The sequence below is a fragment of the Sylvia atricapilla genome, chromosome 3, assembly GCF_009819655.1.
Source record: "Sylvia atricapilla isolate bSylAtr1 chromosome 3, bSylAtr1.pri, whole genome shotgun sequence".
In the NCBI taxonomy this organism is placed as follows: Eukaryota; Metazoa; Chordata; class Aves; order Passeriformes; family Sylviidae; genus Sylvia; species Sylvia atricapilla.
The window spans coordinates 45,506,861-45,529,153 of NC_089142.1; the positions used below are offsets into that span (position 1 = coordinate 45,506,861).

Sequence of the window (22,293 nt, forward strand, 5' to 3'; positions counted from 1 at the left end):
ACAGCCCAGTGGTTTATACAGGGTGCACTAAAACTAAAAAAATCTGGTATTTTCTATTGCAATCACACATCTGAACCACAGGCCTTCCCTACTTTGTAAAACAGGATGTGCCCTTCATCCCTGCTCCTCCAAGCTTTTTCAAAATGTGATTCAAATAATGCACTAAACATTAAACTGAAACAAAATTAAGCTGTTTGATATCCACATATGTAGTGCTGAGAAGAGAACTGAGATTTTTTTTAAAATGTAAATAGTACAACTGAGATTATTCACTCTGTACTAACAGCACAGCATTTATCTGTTGTGCACAGACCACGACAGGGCAGTACTCTCTGATGTACCAACAGAGCACCCACCACACCACAACACAGCTATCCTAAGCAATGGTGTAGGCCTGAAATAATTTTGGCTATTTGCATCAATACGTGAAACCTGACACATTTTAAATCACGTCACTCACTATGGTACAACTTCAGGCCAGAACTAAATGTTCTACACAGATGACATACAGGTAAGATAAAACGAATTCAACCCATGAGACAAGGAAGAGTGTTTGTTTAGGAAGTTACCAATACAGTATGACACTTGCTGTAATACTGGCTCAGCACACTGTAGCAACACCCCAGGAAATTGTCTTCTCCTCAACCATCTTCCCTTTCCCTGGGAAAACAGGAGGAGATGGGGTGTGCAAAAATAGCCTAGCGTGCTTTTAAGAACAACCCTAATTCACAGGATTCCAACCCATACAGCTGTGTGGGAGGAAAAGAGAGGAGTTTTCTTTTAATACGTTCAACACACATTAGGAAAAAGTTCAGAAGTTAACCAAGTGAATTGACATGTTTGTTTGCGTGTGGCTTTCTACAGAAGGGACAGTGATGGACAAAGACCAGCGTAATCCCTTAGGAATGAGATGCTGGCTAAAAATGAACGGCATGGGAATTGTGTAGGACAGTTACAGAGTTAGTGATGAGCCCACCAGCGATCCATGGCCACATGTGTCTGTGACACACTTCTAACCACACCAGCTGGTACAATCCAGAGGGCCAGATGCTTTTGATGCAGACAAACCTCAGGCTGCCTCCAAACAGATTGCTGCTCATGTGGACTGCAAAGGGAGCTTCACAGTGGTGGAAAACAGGAAAAAAAACCCCCACAGATGGGGGTAAAGACGGGCATGATGTGTCTTCTGGCACTCTAGTTAACAGATCAAATTTATGCCTGACGAGAGACCCAGCCAACAATAAATATATAGGAGAGAAAATTAGGTCTTCTCCAAAGGAACTGGTTCGAAAAATGCCTGGCCCACATGTGATCATGCAAACAGATAATGCAGCATGAAAGAGATAAAAAAAAAATTAGGTCTCCTGAGAAAGATTTATTACTCAAAGAAAGATATGTTACTTAAAAAGGGATCATGATTTTAAAAGGAAGGTGTGGAGGTCATAGAAGACTTAGCGAGGCCTTTCCTCGCCATCAGGAGAGAGCAGCTGCTGCCTCCACCAACAGCAAAGTACAAGATGCCGAAGAAAGTGACCTATTTTTTCAGTAAGGGAGCGGGGAGCTCGGTGCCCTGCGGTGGGGGCAGAGGTGGGCACAGCCAGGAGCGGGCAGAGCCAGGAGCAGGCAGACCCAGTAGCAGGCAGAGCCAGGAGCGGGCAGAGCCAGGAGCAGGCAGAGCCAGGAGCAGGCAGAGCCAGCAGAGGCACAGGCAGCAGAGGCACAGGCAGCAGAGGCATAGCCAGGACCAGGCACAGCCAGCAGCAGACACAGCCAGGAGCAGACACAGCCAGCAGAGGCACAGCCAGGAGCAGGCACAGCCAGAGCAGGCACAGCCAGCAGAGGCACAGGCAGGAGCAGACACAGGCAGGAGCAGACACAGCCAGCAGCAGACACAGCCAGCAGCAGACACAGGCAGGAGCAGGCACAGCCAGGAGCAGGCACAGCCAGCAGAGGCACAGCCAGCAGCAGACACAGCCAGGAGCAGGCACAGCCAGGAGCAGGCACAGCCAGGAGCAGGCACAGCCAGAGCAGGCACAGCCAGCAGAGGCACAGGCAGGAGCAGACACAGCCAGCAGCAGACACAGCCAGCAGCAGACACAGCCAGCAGAGGCACAGCCAGCAGCAGGCAGAGCCCCGCGGGGCCGTCCCTGCCCTCTCCGTGCGATGCAGGGCGGGAGGGGCTCCCCGGCACCGCTCCCCGCCGGCAGCGGGGCGGCCACGCTGACCCGGGCACAGCGGGCAGCCCTGTCCCTTGGCTGTTCCCTGCTCCCAGGGTTCGCCGAGGGTCACGGTGCACAGAGCCTGGCACTCAGAATAGACACTGGGCCGCAGCTTGCGCTGGATGAAGGGTCACACCGCCCCGGAGCGCAGTGAGAGCCGAGTGGCACAAAAGCTGCTTTGTCTGCTCCAGCACAGCTCTAGTGGACACCTGTAGCTGATCCAGCCTGAAAACTGCAGGTACTCCGGCTCCCACAGCGACCGCAGGACAGAGCTATAAACACATGCAAGTTAAGATCCAGCTTCCCCTTTCTCTATTCCCCCTCCTCCCCTTCTCTTCAAAGGCAGATAACTGAGCTCAGCAGCTCAGGAAAAAACTAAGGACCCCCTGCCTGAATCCTAAAGCTCCTACATACACTTTAGGATGCACCTGAAAAGGCATTTATACCGTATTGCATCAAGATTCTTTAAACCTCTGCTGGTAAATTTCTGAAATCCTATTCCTTTATGTTATCCCAGCTTGAGTGCCTGCCTGTGGTGTTTGTAACTGACTTAGTTTAATCTAAGCAGATTTAGCACTAATAACCAGAGCTCACTAATGCATATTGCAATTATGTATCACACTGGGAAATCCTGTCCCCCAAGCAAAAACATTGCTGGCTCCCAGTAGTGGAAGCAACTAATACTAATCTAAAAAGATCCCCAGATGTTCCAGACCCTGCTCCCTCCCATTCACAAGTAACCTCTTCTGCAGCATTCAAGGAGGCAAAGCCTAAGCAGCATGTTTTATTCCAGTTTTAATGATACATGGATTTAATTCAGGATTCCCAGTAACACTTCCACTGAACTTTCACATTTGTCCTCCATCCATCCTCTCTGCAGAGAATACTCTTCATTGGAAGCAGCTGCTCCCCATTTGCTCTTTATGAAACATATGAGATAACAAAAATGTTTAAAGGGGAATTTTGCCTTAGAACAAAATTACTTTTCTGTCTGTCATAAACGAAAGGAAGTGAGTCTGAGGGGAAGAATTATGCAGTAACGAGCTCCAAAGGTTGCAGAAGTAAACTGGTGGATTGAAGATGCTTCTCCATAACCCCAAAGTATTTTCCTTTTATTTTTTAGATGTTTCATGTGATGCACCCTGGTTGGTTAGTTACTGCATGTGTGTATCTGATGATTGATGGGAGAGCTGACATCAATTTCGATCTCTGCTAAGCCCTAGTGTTCCATCACTGCAGAAAATCTGGCACTCATGCTCCATGGACCATACACAGAACAGCACCACATATAAAGCACTGGTATACATACACTAACACAGTTTTGTTGAAAACAATTAGCAAAATATCTCAGTGCTGGTCAGCTTTGTGCCTAATCTGCACTTCCTAGCATCCATTAAATCAACTACATTGTGCCTGCTGGACAGTTCAACAAAAATACCATTCTCAACCCACACTTGATCCTTAACAACAGGGAAAAAGGCCATCAACACAGGAGCTCAGGTCTAATATTAATGATCATGCAGCTTGAAGGGCAAGGTCTAGATTAATTCCACTGAATTTTGACTACTTTGCCAAGACATCTAAAATCAGCAGCCAACTTATCCCAGACTTCCACTATAACAAAAGGAAAGCTATACCTACCTCCAGAATGCTATTTAGCTTAGCTGATTTTCCACCTGAATGTGCTTGCCTCTCCCTACTGACTACTAGCAGGGCCCTCAGGCAATAACTCAGTACTACAGTCAGACAGTAAAGTCTGGAACTGAGCATGGGGTAACACAGCATCTCTCCTAACTTTTATAGGAACATGAAAAGCTGAGAAGGAAAAAAAACGTGTAAACATCTATCTTGTATTAATGTCAGGTAAGAATAATTTGAAATATATTGCAAAGAACACTCAGAAAATAAGAAGCAACAGTAGTCCAGAGAAATCTTCTCTGTATATATGATTTGTCTCTAAGGGAACATGTCCTTGTTCTGCCACAGAGCAGTGCTTCTGAACAAAACCTGAGAGCACTTCCCTCTCAAAGGATCTGGGTCTTCACAGCCCAAAAAAACCTCAGTCGAAATATAAGCCCACCCAAATGAACCAAACCCACTTCCTTGACTAGAGGGTATCCTGCCTCCCTGCCACGCTCATTGCAGGTGTTACCTGCCGTGTACTAATGGCTGAGAAAAGCCATCCCGGCACGGTTCCTTGCTATCCACCCTTTGGAAACCCACAGCAGCAAAATCACAGGAATAAACTGCACTGGTTCAAGGAAGATGAAGCCTTTCGAAACACCTCTAACCTAAAGCTGCCTCCCAGGACAGCAAGTACAGTTTTATTAGGCAGCTCTACATGGTGATCTGTGTGAAATGAGCTCCAGATCCCAGCGACTGTTCTCCTAATGAACCTGTGTGCTGATGGCCTGATGCTCTCCGAGGACTGAGCTCCCTCATCCTTCTAGGAAACAGAATGTTTTATTAGCAGGGAAACAGGCTGCATGTATGATTTTGCTACCTGTGAAAGCACTTGTTCTGTGAAAACTTCACTCTCAAGTGCTGTAAACATCACAAACATTGCAAATGTTTCAAAGTAAAGCCACATCAGCCTTTATCACTATCGCTTTGGCACATGTCCCCTCTGAGTGCTGAGCAAACACAATCTCATATGGAAATACACTGTCTCATCCCAGAGGTAGTTAATGAAGATTTGTAAGTAATGCTACTGAAATCCCTGGCAGTTATGAAAGTCATCTCTTCTCTAGGAAGATGCTGTAGGCTTCTCAGTATACCTCTTTGATTTCCATCTTCTTCTACATGAACTACCACTCACAACTCACCATCAAACAATTTGTTTTCATACCAAGATTAGAAAGGCAAAGAAAAGTAAAGACCCTCATGGAGAAAGGTTTTTCTCTAAAAATAAAGTTTACAGAAGCACATCAACAGATGATAAACACACGTGAACAAAGTTTATATTTTAGAAGATAACCTTGCTGCAGCCTGTATTGCATTTATAGGGCTTTTTGAAGCTACTTGTCATGAAACAATTTCCTTTCTTTTAAAGAGAGCACTTACCCAAGTGAATAGATACGGCATTGCTTGCTTCTGATTCGATGGATGAGGCTAAACCTCTCATCAAGACAGACTGACCAGGGCTTTTTTGCGGTTTCAGAGTACCCTTTCAAGCTGTTCAGGTTCATGTGTTCACATGAAATCTGTTGAAATCAAAGGATATTTTATTTTGAGACGGGACTTTTAATTTGTTTTTAATTTGCCTTCTGGGGAAGAAGTGGAAAAAAGAAAAATGCTCATTGGTTTACTTTAAGTCTTATTGTCAATCTGAGACACGACTACAAAGATTTGACGATTTTTTCCCCTTGTTTGTCTGTTCCGCTTGGTGAAATCAAAGGCTTACATAATTCCCCAGAGAGCAATGCAGTTTGAAAAGCAAATAATTAAGCATTAGTATTATACCCAAATTCATTTTTTTTCCATGAGGAAAAGATGTTTCAGGATTCACATGCTTTATTTTTTTTTAAACCTTGGAGTAGATTCTGTATCCTGAATAATGTTAAAATCAAGACTGTAATTACAAAGTTGCAGTACACGTCTCTGCAACCTGTACCTTATCCAGAGTGTCCTGGATCTCAGCTCCAGAAGGGATGTGATCATTAACCCAACACATGCCTTCTCCAACAAAGGGATTTAAACAAATGTGTCCCTAAACAGAGGAATCATAGCATAGCATGTGTGTCTATGCTGAGCTGGCTTGGACATGTAGAGTCTAAAGCCAGGATAAAAACCCTGCAAAAGAAGAGACAGAGATCCTGCAGGGAGGAACACCCTGAGTCAAAGCCCTTGGACAGACCAAGAAAGCAAAGACTGAAAATGCACTGGTTTCTTCAGAAACCTGGATGTGTCAAAAATCACTGAGAGCTGAATTCAGCTTTGCCAGCAGCTGGGCAGCAGCCTGGAACAGCCAAACCCACAATGACTGAGCCAGCAAAGCCACGACCCTGTGAGTGACGCCCTACAGAGGAGCACCTGCCTGCAGCACCAGCTCTGCTTGTCCATCCAGCAGCTCAGGCCAGCCTTTCACCCCCAGGCCACCACATTCCACTCCACCTTCCTCCTCCAAATCCACTCTGGAAAAGGCAGGCAGAGAGCTGGAGAGTGCTGCACCCTTTCCAGAACACAGGAGCCAGAGCACAGCAGTCGATGGAGAGCTGGTACAATTCGTACGGCTCTTGCTGTAGCAATGATAAGGAGGCAACGGGAAGCAGAAGGAAGCACCAAAGCTGTGGCTACTCTTGCCCAGGAAAAGCTGCACTGCTCTGCACCAGCATCAGAACCCACAGCTTGTTCTTGAAGGGTTTCTCAAACCAGACAGCCCAGTCATCAAAGTCAGGGGTTGCAGAGCACAGGTTGCTATCTTATGCAGATAAGAAAGCAAAGAGTGAGAAGAGCTGCAGGAACCATCTGCAACTGAGACATCATGACAAACAGTTGTTCTTTGAGCCCAGTACCAGCCCTGTCTGCAGGAATGGGAGCTGGCACTGTCAGAATGGCAGCAACTAAAATGGTGGAAAGGACAAAACCAGGTTAAATCAGTCCAAAACAGACTGTTCTCATCTTGCTCCTTTCCTTCCCTCTACAGCAGACTTCAGAGGCTCGGCTCTCAATCTTAGCAAAACTAAAAAGTGAGGCTCTGGTCCCACCTGGACCCACAGAAATTATTCTACACAGAGGTGAGAGTAAAACCTGGAACCCAGCCCTTAATGTTGCAGGCACTCTCCACCATGTACCTTATAGTAAGTAAATAAAACTCTCATTCTTTAAGAAGTGTATGCTCTGAAAGATCATTATCTGGAGCTTTACATTCAAAGAGATGCACACTGTATCACCACCTCCCTGCTCCTGCTTGGCTCATAATTCCCATGGAAAACTCATAAAAGCAAACACAGCATCTCTTCATGCTGTTCCCAGGATTCACTAAGTTTTAAGCAATGATTTACACTGCACCCCACTACCCATTTCCCTTCAGTCACATAACAATCAAGGAATAAATGGCACCGCAATAATAAGCACTAATTTAAGACACAGAATAATCTACTCTCTACAGAAAACCAAGATTCTGCAAAGCTGCCACTTAATTGACTCATGGCATTATGAGCAATTACAACAGAGTTTGAAGCAATTTTAACAGCTCTTGCTACTGAATAGCTGTTGCTATCAAAAAACGACAACAACCACCACCGAAAAAAAAATTAAATCCTGAACCTGCCTTTAGCACCATCATCAGTCTGTTGCATAATTCCCTGATGCACTGAGCTCACATCTTGTTGTGGGCTTCTGCTCACTCCTATCATACAAACAATAGCACAAGAGAGATGCTTCTCCTGATCATGGAATACCAGCACTGAAAATGCTTTTTCTGGCCACACCTTGACCCTGCTGCCATGGCACCTTCCTGCTCCAGCAGTCTAAGCAATTCTATGCTAATGGCATGGGGCCAAACTTAGGCCCAGTAATTAGTAGACACTTGCTCAGCAAACAAGGAAAATGGCATCCCAGGCTTATCTACGTAAGCAGGATGCCATTTTCAGAAGTGCTCATACTAGTCATGTTGTTATCCCATCAGTTACTCATCTTGTAACATCTGCCAGATCAGGAACAGGGATTCGTCTCATTTTTTGTTTTCACTTATGTTTATTCCCCCAACCAGGGTCGGTTACTCTGGGAATGAAACTTCTTGCTGAGTGTGTCAAAAGCAATAAACTCTCTGTTAATTGACATCCTTGTAGGCTTTGACCCAACTAGTGGAGTTTAGCAGCATCTGCCACTGTTTATTAAGTCACTGAGATGAAGGATGTTTTCAAACTTAATACATCTGCCACAGTCTCAACTTCTGTACAACAAAACCAGCAGTTCTACACACATCTCTTGCTGTCTCCACATGCATCATCTTGCCCCCTGCCCTCTCAGTGCCGGCATGAGTGGCAGCAGAGATGTCATTTTATTGAGAATCCAGCCAGGGGTACTCACAAGCTGGAGAATACATGAACACCCTGCTATCCTCTTTTTTAGAGGTGTTTGAAATTAATCTCAGCCTTGAAAGCACTGCATCAACAAAAAATTTCATGTGTGAATGACATTTCAGTGATGTTGGCACCTGGGGCTTTTTGCTGTTCTTCCATGTAAGTAATGATGCTGTCAGCTCTGTATTCAAGGGTCAATTGCTGATAGTCCTGGGTACCAAAAGCAGCTGCCCTGTTGGAATTGTGAGCATCCAGCACCTTTTCAATTTTTTTATTACAGGAAATGCACGCGCAGATGCTGTTGTGCATAAGTGATGCCTCTGTTAAGACATGATGGCCCAATTTCCATGTATGCTGAATGCTGGAAGTATCCATCAACACAACCTGGATTTGGAAATGCCATATTTTTAAACCTAGTAATTTCCACAGCCATCGTTTTTGTCCTGAAAATATCAAGATTCTATTGGAATCACTGAAACAACTTGTCCAAGTTTGGGTCTGATGCCTTGTTCTCATTTTACTGGGAACCTCAGATGCCTCCTTTTGAAGTAAAGTGAGCCTGGTTATCATATTATTATTGAGAGGTGGAGTGGTTACATATACTCTCCTGATACAGAGTGCTCTGTATTTTTCCATCTGAGAGGGAGAGAGAGGAGAGAGGGGAGAGAGAAACACCACATCTAGAATTTCAGTCATATCATGCTCCTGTCAGGACACAAACCCATTTAGAAATAAATCGCATGGAAATAGTGCATTCTTTCTAACCTGTATTTTGACCTTTATATTCATGTTGACCATCAGCGCTAGGTCAAGCAACTTTAGAAATAAATCAGTTTCAAAAAAAGTTTGGTGTGAATTTAATTCCTTAGATTCCTTAGATCAATCTGTGCCAGGCAAAGTGTTTCCTAAATGGAAACTGAAATAAAAAAACCTACCTGAGAAGTGCTAATGTACTTTAGGAACCTTGAGGCCTCATAGTTGAGGGAAGGGGTTGGGCTTGCCCATGGTTGTAGTTCAATGTGCCATCTCACAGCCTGTAAAACAAAGCAAAACAAAAAACACCTTAAAGGCAGTGCAAGCATAAATTACAAGGGCTAATAAACTAAGGACATTTAATTTCAAACTAAAAGAATTTCCTGGGGGCTTGTCTACACACGAAAAACATTTCAGAATAAAAGCAGGGTTTCAGCTACAATGAAAAAGCATCTAACTATGATTCATAATGATAAGCGTTGAAAGCAGATATAAGTGATTCAGAAAGAAAGTGCTCCTCATCCAGGATACACGTGTCAACCCAGTTATTCTGGGACACCCAAGTAAGCTGTGAGAAATGCATGACGAAAACTAAAATCCAAACAACTAAATCCTACAGCAAAACATCTGAAAAAAAAGTGATACCGATTTAATTTCATATCTATCAGTATCTCTGCTTTAATGTCCACTGAAACAAGAACTTGGATTGCAAACACTAATCACCAAAGGAAACCCCTGCAAGCAGCCTGTTTTCTTTTTTAAGATCTAGATTTTATTGAAAAACAAGCTTCTTGTGGGCTTTGAGAAAAGTCCTCTTCCTCTCCCACACTTGCCTGACAGATAGATATACCAGAATTCTTTGTTTCCCTGGAAAAATATAAGTGTGGCTGCCTGTAGCCCTACCACTTCTCATTTTCATAGCCCCAGGGAGGTAGCTTTGGTGGGTGCTTTCTGAGCTCCCTCAGCCCTGAACCTCGGGGATCCTGTCAGCTTTTCCAGAAACACTTCCCACACAGACAGAGTGGGACAGAAAAGGTCTTTCAGACACGTGCTTGCAGAGCAACGGGGCTCTGTGCTCCCATCTGCGCCACCTTCTCCAAATTCTGCCCGCTGTCACGCCGGGAAGTTCAGACTTGTCATCTCTTGCCCTCAAGTAGATAAAAATACAAGCACGGTGTCAAGTTCTACTAAATCAAGATTGATTCCTCATGGCTTTTCATCTTCGGGCGCCATAACTCACTTCTACAGTTGGGCAGGTAGTATCAAGCTTCCCTTTAATCATCCTCAATTAACTGAGCAGCCATAATTGACAGCATGGGGTTTCTCCCTCAAAGGCTCATGCTGGCATTCAATAAAACACAATCAGAAACCCCACTCGGGATTCCCACACGACTGTATTTCCGACAAAGCCCTGGAAAACATGTCAGAGATAGCATTTAGCTGGAGAGGATAGAGGCAGACGAGTGAGGTGAGGCACTGTGCCCCCAGACAGGACTGGACTGTGGCACCAGGAGAAGAGCCAGCACAGTGACAGCAGGGATTCTCTGATGCCAGAGAGGAATGCAGGAAAAACAAGGTAAGATTAGAAAAGAAAGATTATTAAAGATGACAACCAGACCAGATAGCGTTTGCCTTGAGCTGGTATCATGAATTGATATTTTTGCAGCCTAAGTAAACATAGTCTACAGTGAATGTGAGCCAGGAGGTCTGTATGAGGTTTATTGCTCCTTTAGGGGTTGTTTTTCAGATTTGTTGTGGGTTTGGTGTTGGTTTTTTGTTTGGGTTTTGTTGCTTTGTTGTTGTTGTTGTTTTACTGTGAAGAGATGCTGAAAAGGATATTGAGATTTTATTTTCTCCCCCAGAAGCAGACAAAAGTAGCATTTCTCACCCTGAAACTTCCTGCCTGCAGCAAACTTGGACTCCTATACTCTGCACAGCATGAGCCTGGAAGCAAGCTAGCAAGCCAGCTCTGCAGCAGCCTGTCCCCCTGACCTCTGCTTGCAGCAGGCAATCTGCAAACAGCGAACAGTAGGAGGATAGGTGCACACCAGGGAGGAAAATGCGTGTAATCTTTCAGAATGAGTCACAGTTCACACGGCTGAATAACGTTTGCAATGACAGGAATGCTGCTGTTTCAACAGGCTTGAAAGCTGAAATGAAAATGAAGACTGACAATCATTTTCAGAGGAAGAAAAAAAAAAAACCCAAAAAAAGAAAAAACCAAACAACAAAAACCAACCAAACAAAAAAACCCCAAACCAAACCACAAAAACTCCCACCAACCACCCAGATACCTATACATCTGTGCCCAGTTATTCTGAAATCTATTTGTGTGAGAAGTAGCTCATTAAGTAGAGGAATTGCGGGGTGGCCATTGTGGACTATTCAGCAAGAATTCCTTCTGCACAGAGTTGACAGGGAAGAAAAAAAAATCTCTATAATGAACCACATGAATGAGGTTCCTTTTCAGCAGAGTGCAATGTCCAAGGGGCACTGCAGCTTACACTCGGGTTCTTAAATCTTAAATACGATGAACTACCTTCCCAGTGACTCCAAACTATTGATAAACACGTGAAAATGAAATGAAGACCCCAATGACTTACTAATGCAGTTTCACTAAAAAGAAAGGGGAGGAGAGGGGGGGGAAGGAAAAAAAAAACAGAAAGAGATCAAGCTTTTGTATAGTTCTTTATATTTAGGAGCACTACATAAATGCTACTTTTGTGACAGAGATCAGATCCGAGGCTCCTATTTGAGAGCAATGCTTTTGAATAGCTTCCCAAACTTCACACTTGCTCCTTAGGAAGCAGCAGCCTATTTCCATTCACTAACGAACACACAGGAGAGTCCTGTTCCTAACACCTCCTAAACACCCCTACAGGGTGCCTCAAAAGCTGCCATACAATAAGATGCACAGACAATGGGTGGAGGTGAAAATCCAACACATCTCTCCGAACGTGTGCACCCCCCCCAGAGGTTAACTCACAAATGTTGGTGATGTGTTCTGGGTACATTCAGGAATACAAAATATCCTCCTGAAGGAGCTGTTCCATAGGAACGTTGGTAGCCTTTATTTATAGTTTTCCAGGTAAATTTCAGCCTGATTCATAGTGTTTCCATGTTAGCCTTCTCAAATAAATTCTACAGATGCTTTATGAAAATCAGGTTTATCCCTGACAAAAAAAAAACCCCAATCCTTATTTGAGGAGTTTTCCCCTCTCTTGACTTTGCAATTTTATTTACTCAGAGCGAACCTGACTGTGGCATAATGATTTGTATTTTCTCACCTGTATGGTGGAAATCTCTAGAATGATTGAGAGCAGGTCCCTGTGGCTGCTGAACAAACAGGCTGAGGAGGAGCTCCTTTCACAGAGGACTTCCAGCAACAGGAGCAGTGGAGCTATTACACCCCAGACTATACAACCCTGGATATGAAATTCAGAAAAACCCTCCCGAGGCTGCCCAGGAGGAGCCAGAAAATGGGTTCAGACAGTCTGCATTTTCACCTATCAGCATGGGTATGCTCTCCCCCTAGGGTAAGGATTCATCCAACCAGACACTGTGACTGTGTTTCCCATACATCAACATATCCATATTTCACAATATATAGAGATGACAGTACCTAGAAAGTTACAATGCCACCTAAAAAATCGTACTCAATATCTTAAAGCGTCCCCCTGTATATAGCTTCACTTATAGACACATTAACTTGTCCTGGGTTGGGGTTTAGGATGTATTCTATCACCATCTTCAGTTAATGGCCCATCAATGCCTTTTGCATGACTCAGAGATAACTCCCTTCAGGAGTTCTCTCTCTTTAATGGGCCATCAAGGCCCTCTTCCATGACTCATCATCCCATTGTGAGATGCTCCACCCATGGGGAAGAGCCAAGCATTCTCACCTGGATATAAGCTGAGATTTGGGACAGTAGAAGCAGCCCTCACTCATTGATTCCTAGAGAACTGGAGCTACCAGAACTTTCTACGTGATCACTGCTTCAGGAAGACCACCTCGTCTGGACTGCTTCCATCACCCTGATCAGGTTGTATTCTGACTCTGTCTCTGTCAGTGTTTTTTTTTTTTCCTTTTTGTATGGTTGCATTTATTTTATTTTACTTTATTTTATTTTCCTTTTCTTCTCATTAAATTTTATTCTGACTTAGAGCCTCTCACTTGGTTTGTTTTCAAACCACAACATAACTGAAATTAGTATTGTAAGAAAAATCCATCTTCAGCAAGACTTTATCACAAGGATTGGTCAGACACTGACTTCAGCTACTCCTGAAGGGTAATGGATATCCAAAAACTGTTATTCAGAGTGCAGTCTTAATTTTCACCACATGAGATAACCACAGAGAAAAGAAAATCTTGAAGCAATGCCACTGCTTTGTTAGGAAAACTGGGACGCATTTGAAGGTCTGGTTTTGCTTCACGCTTAAGGATAAGGACTGATGTTTCCTTCAGACCAATCTGACAGTAATCTGCAGAGACTTCTCTCTGGGGACCACTTTTTTCTAGATTTTTTTTCTCTTCTATCCATCTGTGATAGTTGTTTGATAATCCCTTAATAACCTGTAGTATATACGTGATATATTTTTCAAAGGACTGTCATTTAAAATCCATCCTAAAAATCTGAAACCATAATATAAAATTTAAATTAAGATGTGCAATGGGCTCACAAACCAGCAGGCCAAAAATTGTAGGTCTGCCAAACGTTTGCCTTTTCCAGCCTAAACTCACACACAAATCATTAAATTCTTTCCAGACCAATCCTAGTTTTAGTGCACTAATTCAAAAAGCCCAACCTCTTCCTTCCCTTCTGCTTACATTTGAAAGGGAATTAGTAAGTTTTTCATATTCCCATCTTTTTTAACTCAGTAGCTCTTTTCTCTCCCTTTTAATCTCCTTCCTTTTTAGCAGTCAATTAAAATACAGAAACGTATTAGCCATTTTTGTAAACAAAACTTCGGGAATCCCATTGCCCTGCCAAGCAGTCTGTTGCTTCCAAAGAAGAAACAGAAGACTTGTCAATATATACACAGATGTCTTAAGCAAATCCTCTGATTAAATCATGCAACAATTTAATTTTTTACATCCGAGGCAGGACCAAATGTGAGTGGAAATCATTTGTGGCAATATATTTATGGTCCTTGATGGAATTTTTGCTAGCCATAGAAACTAATGACATACACATCCTCACCTCCAATTATTCTGTCTGTACCCTGTGTACACACTCAGAAGAACAGAACCTGCTCATGGGTGAAGTTTCGCCGGGCTTTTATCAGTTTGAAAGTCAATGCATTGGATTCAGATTCAAAGTGCAAAACTTCAGACATCTACATGGCAAATTTATTAGATTGGATTCCTGAAGGCTTGCCCCTTGTGAGAACAGATTGTCCCCATAGACGATTTACAGAGCTTGGACAACATTTTATTTGTGGTCCCTCTCAAGCACCTGTGGCCTTAAGCATATTGGTTTGTTGTGGTGTTACTGTTTGGGATTTTTCCTTCAATTCCAAAGTACCCTAAATAGTGAAACCTGCGTGCTGCAGCCCACACAAGCCCTGGCTTTGCGGGACACGCCAACACCTCATGAGGGACACGCCACCAGCCTGCTAAGGGGAGTGGGAGGGTGCTGAGGGTGGAGGCAGCCAAACCTGGCACACTGCTCCTCTTGCTGACAGCACAGAGCAGCTCCAGCAGCAAAGAATCCCTCGTGAACGCCCACATTTCATTTCAGAGGCAATTAGCTGGGTGACTCCCAGGGAGAACCAGGAGGGAAGAAACACTGGTGCATGCAGACAGCCATCAACGAAGCTCCCACAGTGGGCTGCGGAGTTATTTGACAGGATAGATGAGGCAGACAGGATCTTTAAGGGAATGATTCATCTCACTAGAGAGTAGACATATAAAATATGTAAGGTGAGTCAAGCACTGGAAAAGTCCATGTCTCTCCATGACCTGCAAAGGAAGCCTGAAGGATGGGCTCAGGAACACTTACACCACAGACCCTCAACATCACAGAGCAGAAACCCCAGACCAGACATTCACACACCTTTGTGTGAATGCTGCAGAAAAACGTGCATTTTAAAGGGCTGAGCCTACTCTTTAGCTATGAGCCTAAAGCAACATTTAGCTGCATTTTATTCTTCAGCAGGGTTGAGTAATTCCAAATTTTTTATGTTTGGAGCAGCAGTATGTGGCACAAGTAAAACAAACTCCACCTCATAGCAGAAGTATCAGTAGGAAAGAACAAGTATGCCTTCAGCCTTGGCACAGACCTCCTTGAGAAAGGTCAATTCATACAGTCCCCTTTAGCTAAATGTAACCAGCACCATGAGGGCTCACAAGACACACACTTATAAAAACCTGCTACCTTACATCATTAATTTAGCAGTAGCAGGGACACACGCAGGCTCAGTGAGCTGTAATTTAAAACACAAAGTGACTAACTCATATTTAAAGCTTTGAGTGAATTAATTTCCAACACAACTGGCTTTATAGATATTCCATCCCTACAAGCCTGAATTGGGTTTTTCCTTTCTTTTCTCTTTCATATTACTATTGTTTTCTTTTTTCCTTTGCTTTCTTAAACATACAAGGTTTTCTCTTAAGAAACCATAGTTCAAAACTTGCTAATACACTCCTCCTCTGCATGTGTGTGCCTGTATTGAGAGAAAAGCAATGGGTTCCCTCTGAGGCATCAGGCACTGAGGAAATCACAGGGAAAAGCAGCTGACACCCAGTTCTTCAGCCACCCGAACTGAGAATTTCCACTCCAACACTGAAACTTCCACATGTGGCACGAAGTCCATGGTGAATTGGAAAAAAAAATTACAGGAAATCTTCCTATTTCTCCATGTTGCTACTTTTCTGAGTTTATCTAAGGCAGACACATCTCTGACACCACTGCACACAGGCACACAGCCTTCTCCATACCCAGTCACCACCGGATTGCTCTGTCCTCTGCAGGCACCACATTGGTGCAGTGCAATGAGCAGGCCACAAAGGGAGTCCCTCCCACAGGCAAACTCCAGAGCTGAAAAATCTGCAGTGTGTTACAGAATGGTCTGGGTTGGAAAGGACCTTTAAATATCACTCAGTACAACCCACTTCCATGGGGCACACAATCCACTAGGTCAGGTTGCCCAAAATAAACAGTATCTCCCCCAGTACAGACCCCTGATGGATACCACTTGTTACTGGTTTGTCATTTAGACATTGAGCCACTGACCATAACCAACTCCTTATCCATCTATCAGTCCATCCATCAAATCATTGTCTTTCCAGTCCAGAGGTGGCCACATTGTCTGTGCCTAAACAACTCCCTGTCCTTAGCATGTTTTAATGTGTCTTCCAGGAGGATCGACTCCATGATGTTATCCAAAGATTTGATGTTGGCACAATAGCCTGAGGAGCAATAGCTTTGTGCCAAGATAAGCAAGCAATGTGTCATACATACAGTCCAGCTTTCCCACACAGGAAGGCTCCTCAGGAAATAAATCCTGCCTGTAGAAACTAGTTCTGTGATAAGAGTGTTCTCTGCATTAATGAGTGTGTCTTAAACTTAAATGGGTATCCAACATGATCTGTGTATGGAGAATTCTATGTCTGGACATGTGTGTTTTATTTTATGGAAGAGGGAATGCCCAGGATGTACTTAAGTCTCCCCTAGCTCCTCACTCTCTGTGATCATCTTTTCCAAGTGTCTGCAGTGCAGCACACACTTGTCTGTCCAGGAGCAGGATGTGAGTGCTGCAAGAGTCAACTTAGGAAGATCCAAACATCACCCAGAGGACTCCACTTCAAAGCAGTTTAACAGCACTTGCTTCACAAGGCTGCAGTTTGCACCAGTAAGTAAAATTCTTAGACTTAGCAGGAAAAAGGAAAAAAAAAAAAGTTTTAAATAGAAATGAAGAAAACTATTTTCTGACTTCGGTTCTCATTAGAAAACCTTAGAGTCACTACATGGTAATTGAAACTCAGAGTCTTTACTCTTGTAGAGCAAATCAGTCTGAACATGAATATATTAAAAAAAAAAAAACCTTGAAAAGACACCAATGATTTCATTTCTGCTTTTCTTTTGTTAATACTGATGGTTAATACTGATGTTTATTTTCTGCTCCTTTTGCTTCTCATTTCCCATCTGATGGTGTGAAATCAAGCCACACGTGTACAAATTACTGCTCTGGGGGGAACTGCTGCCCTCACCTGCAGGTGAGCTGCATTTGAGACCTCCATGCAAAACATCAACAATTTGATGCCCTGGGAGGTTCTGTGTTTCACACATAAAACCCACACTCAAGCTCTCTCCAACTCTACTTTCAGGTTTGTGTCTTTTCCCCTAAATAAGTGTCTCACAAAAAAAGCATGCACATAAAAAAAGGATGCTCGCCACCGACTTCAAGTCACAGAATTTACATCACTTTAAGAATCAAGAAATTAATTTGATGAAATAAAGAGCAGCTTCCAAAATTAACATGAGGAAGCCAGGTCTGTAGAGGAATTTAGGTGACTAATGCTCCAATGAATTCAAATTCTTGAATATCCAGGAAAGGGTACTGGGAACTCACTTGCCAGGTTTACATTAGCCGCTGTGGACACCCCTGTAAATCCACTATCACCCTGAGTGCAGGTTTAGGACTTACAGTAAGCAGGGTTTCAGAAGACTTGCCAAAATATTAATTTGTAGGTACTTATGAATTCAGAAAGCATTGCATCTAATTCATAATTTACACAGCATAACTACCACTCCTCACTACCTCTGAGGAATAAATCCACTGCAGCCAAAGGATCTGGGGGCTGCAGGGGTAGGAAAGGGCAGTGCTGCACTGGGGGACCTCTCCTCAAACATCTGAAGGTCACCAAAGACTAACAGCTCTGCCACTGGGAATCCCAGCAACATGTGGGAGAAATACACATTTATTAAAAGAGAGATTGATTTTACTCTGTGAGACATACAGCTTTGAAAATAGCCAAGTGAGATTTCTTTGCTATGGTTCTAAAATAAAATAAATAAATCAGGCAGCAGCATTCCAGTGCTATCCAGAGGCTGACAGCACGATAATATATCTAATGGAGATAAAACCAGGAGCCAGAACAGATTGAAATTTATGGAGGTAAATTCTCAAAACTGCTTGAGCAGCTCAGTCAGCTGAATTCCTTCCAGCGCCCATATGCCTTTGCCAACACTTAAGGATGACGGCAAGAAATAGATACAGCAACTACTGGTCACTGTTGTCAAATTCAGTTTCCGCTAAGCAGAGGCAAGACCGTGGTATCAGCCTGTATTCATAACTACTTCGGCTGAAGTGCTCTGGCTGAGAAATATGGAGATGTCATAATCCATACAGTAAGGGGAAAAAAGCTATTTTCCTCTAGGTTGACTTCACTGCAGTATTTAAACCATAGAATACAACAAACAGAATTCATCTGTGAATACTCAGCTAGCCAGATAAGCTGAGTTTATTTTGTGCAAGTTCCAGCACTCTAACTGTGATTTACATGTAGGGATGCCTCTGGCAGCCTATCCACTGAGTTCAGAGCCTCTGCCTGAGGCTAAGAACTAGGGGAAAAGAAGGTACGTTAGAGTAAAACTAATGCTTTCACAGAATAAGAGCATTTCACACTTGTGCAGCCTTCTCTCTCATCCAAGTGAAATGCAAATATCTAAATAGAAATGGTCCACCACACCTTCTAGACTAAAGGGAGATACGAAGAAAACCCCTTCTTTTTCACCTTCCCCTCCTGGGTAAGTACCAGGACAACCCTCTGGGCCCAGGGAGCAGGAGAGGGCAGTACACATCTATAATCTCACAAAGCAACTAAATATCAACTCTTATCCAAGGGTTAATCAAAAGGCTGAGTAACTTCTACAGGTATCTGGATTTCAGAGTGTAAAACCCTACAGTAAGGTTTACAACAGGCACCGAGAGTACTGTTCCTTCAACCCACCATCAGTTCACCATGAGACTGAGTTTTAGTGGATAGCCAAGGAACACTCAAAAAAGCCAAACTTCACTTTTTTCTTCTTTAACTCCTTATTTCACAAATGCATTAGACAATGGAGCTTCACAGAATTAAATTATTCTAACTTTAAAAATACTCCCTTTCTCTTTTTAAAACATGTTTATGGATTAGTGCCCTTAGTCTAGAGCTATGTAAAAATCTTCCAAATAAAATAAAACAGTGTGTTGGGCAAGTAATTCCCTCTGTCTAGAAAGGGAACAACAGCTGGCTTACAAATCATTAGGATTTTAAGTACAAAATAGTTTCTAATCTATAGAGAAGAAAATCAAGCTCATTTCAATGTACAAAAATTTGAAACATTTTTTGTTCAAGACAAGTACAGAACCAAGCATCACAGCCCCATGGATGATGGGCTTGGGCAAATATGTACCATCCTCTTTAATCAAGGATATTTTCCAATGTTTTATCATTAATTCTGAGCATTATACAGATAAAGTACTGAAAAACTACGTGGTTTGACCCTGAATTCATGATACACCCAGAATTCCCATGGATTTCTTAATGAATAATAATTGAAAGATCAAACCATTAATCAAGGCATCTAACGAAGAAGAAACACATCAGCTCAGCAGCAACCAATTGACACATAATTGCTTCTTGTTTAATTTTCTCAAGAGAGGGAGGGAAAAAGAACACAATGTTGTTGCTTCACCCTATTCAGGATGAAACAAAGTTCACTTCTTTGAAAGTTTCAGCACGGCAGAACAACCATGAGGAAAGCCAAAAAAGAGACAGGGCACCGGTAATAAGAATTTTGGGGCATTTTAAGACAGCTCCAATGCTGTGGTGTTTATTTATTGAATAAATATAACTCTTCCACTACTGCTGCCCACTCTGCAGGGAGCAGGAAAGATTTGGAACTGATTCCTATAATTTTTAGGCTCCTAAGTGGCAGATATTTTCTGACATTACATACCATATCAATAGACATTACCATCTCTTTCCCCTAGCATTTTAAACAGTGTCTCTTTGTAAAATATGAAAGAGGATGCTTTAAAAAGGGCTTTGAAGCTCCCAGTTGATTATTTGACTTAGCTAGCTGCTAGGAGAGGAAAGAGGAAGAGGGCTGGGGATGGATGAGGCCAAGAGAGGGAGGACAAAACAGCAACAGCAACTCTGTGATGTTAATGTCTGCTGGTTCTAACATCATTTTCAAATGCACACCTTTCCCAACCAGGTCCAGCCCCTGGCTTGTCACTGATACTTGCTACTCTGCCGTAATTTTTCCTTGGCTAATTTTCCCCAGCAGACCAATGTGTCACACACACTCAAAAAGTGACCTTACCTCATCAAAACTAACAGCAAGAATGTATTTTTAGCAATATCCCTAAGACAGACAAGTTGCCTACCAGGGTCTAGTAGGTGTTTCCTTGCTAAGCTCACAAGGCCCACAAATCTGTCTTCCACGTGTCAAGAAGGACAGAGGTTTCAATTCCTTCTGTTTGCAGAAGCCACAGAGTCAGTCCTGGGAAGATCCCAGAATTCTGTCTCTTCCAGAAGAGCTCACAGCACTGCAACTGAAGCTGCATCTGAAATCTGTCAGAAAGTGGAACCCAAAGAAAACTTCAATGGGTCACTTGTTAAATGAGCTGTTGGTTAGCTCGTTCTTCCACAAGCACATAAACCCAGAGGTTCTTCATATAAAATCTGAAGCAGTTGGCTTGGCCTGGCAGTCCCAAGAGATTTCAATGTCCCACTGTAATGTCCTCCTGATCCTACAGTACCAGAGACAAGAGAAGCCCCCATCGCCTAATGGGGAGACTTGGCAGCAGGAATGATATTTCTCACAAGTACCCAAGATTTGGGATTTGCAAAGCCAGAATTATTCTGTTCTGACTTTTGAAGAACTCTGCAAAGCTGTTTTGTTCCAGTCTACAAAGCAAATGGCGAAGACTTTGGTGAGAAGCAAGATTTCTGTCTTCTAACAGCTGCTGAAACTACTACATTTATCATTGCACAAAGACACAAGGAAAGGTTTATTTATTTTATTTATACATGTGTCAGAGTGGACATAAATTACAGCACTAGTTTTTAAATGTTGCAAATAATCAGTAAGAGAGCAAAATTATCACAAAGGGGTTTCCCCAGAACCAGCCCCAGGGCTTGTGCTTTTCAAGGCATCAACACCGACCACGGGATACCCCATCCACCCATTCTCTGACAGCGCAGGTCTCGAGCATGAGACCTTTCCTGGGGGCACCTGAGCTTGATGACACATTCAAAACCAAGACTACTGAAGATGGAAAAGAAGATCAGATGGGGAAACAACATGTCATTGAAAATCCAAGCCCTACCCCTTAGCATAAACAGCTGGGAACATTTCTGCTGTTTCCTGCTGAAATTGACCCAGTTGCTGCCATGAGAGAGAGTTAAAATCATGGCTTTCATCTGTTAGCCTAGGCATCGGTCCCTTTGTGCACATGGTTTCTATTATCCTGAGAGACTGCCTAACTCAAAATAGGGCACTGTGTCACCCTGTTGCTTTTGCAGGCAAAAACCCTAAAAAACCCAGCGTTAGAGTGAGTGTATGCATACAGATTGCATGATACATATGCTATATATATCACAACTCAAAGAAAAATTGAATCACACCTTTTTCCCCCCTCTTTTAGTTGTTCCACTGAACTTCAGGTCATTTGATCTTAGACTCACAAACACGGAAGGGCTCTGGACAGCATTTCATCATGCACAAAAGTATCTTGGTGTGTATCTTCTAGCTACAAAAACCCCACCTCGAGTTGATTAAATGACTCACATCCACTGCACACAGTTCTGGAGCACTGAACAGCCATCCAAGACAAACTCAGCTCAAAGTTAATATTAGAACAAGCGATAAGAGTGGGCTGTGCTGTGGATGCCATCAAAGATTAGTGGTGGTTCACACAAACTTTCTCACTTACATGTCAAATCTTTTATCTAATCTGTGCCATGAGTGGCAGCCATCACTGCAGGCTGCAGGCCAGCCTGATCTACCACAGCCAAACCAGGCTGCTTGAGCATAGCCTGGAGGTCCCTCCCTAAGGCTACCTACATCTCCAAATTCTATATCTGTTTTGTAAGAAGTGATGATGCACTCCTCACGCTGTCTGCAGGAGTCTGCAAAGCAGCTGTGAGAGGGTTTTGTTCTTCACCGCAGGATTTCAGTACTGCAGCCCTTGTCAGGGGCCACTGGAATTTTGCTCCGGGCTCACTCCAAAGATCCCCCAACTCCACCTTGGTCTGAACTGTGGCCAGAGCTCAGTGAAAGTGGCATCAGAGAGATATC

At 43.3% G+C, this 22,293-nt stretch overlaps 1 protein-coding gene across 1 annotated transcript in view; it reads right to left on the minus strand.

The window, feature by feature from the left end:
- The window catches only part of METTL24 (methyltransferase like 24), a 46,211-nt gene that overhangs the window by 16,563 nt on the left and 7,355 nt on the right, over positions 1-22,293 (minus strand). The window contains exons 2-3 of the mRNA XM_066315237.1: positions 9,181-9,279; positions 5,283-5,422 (exon numbers count right to left, since the gene is read on the minus strand). Of these exons, the coding sequence (XP_066171334.1) occupies positions 5,283-5,422; positions 9,181-9,279 (239 nt within the window). The remainder of the gene's footprint in view (positions 1-5,282; positions 5,423-9,180; positions 9,280-22,293) is intronic.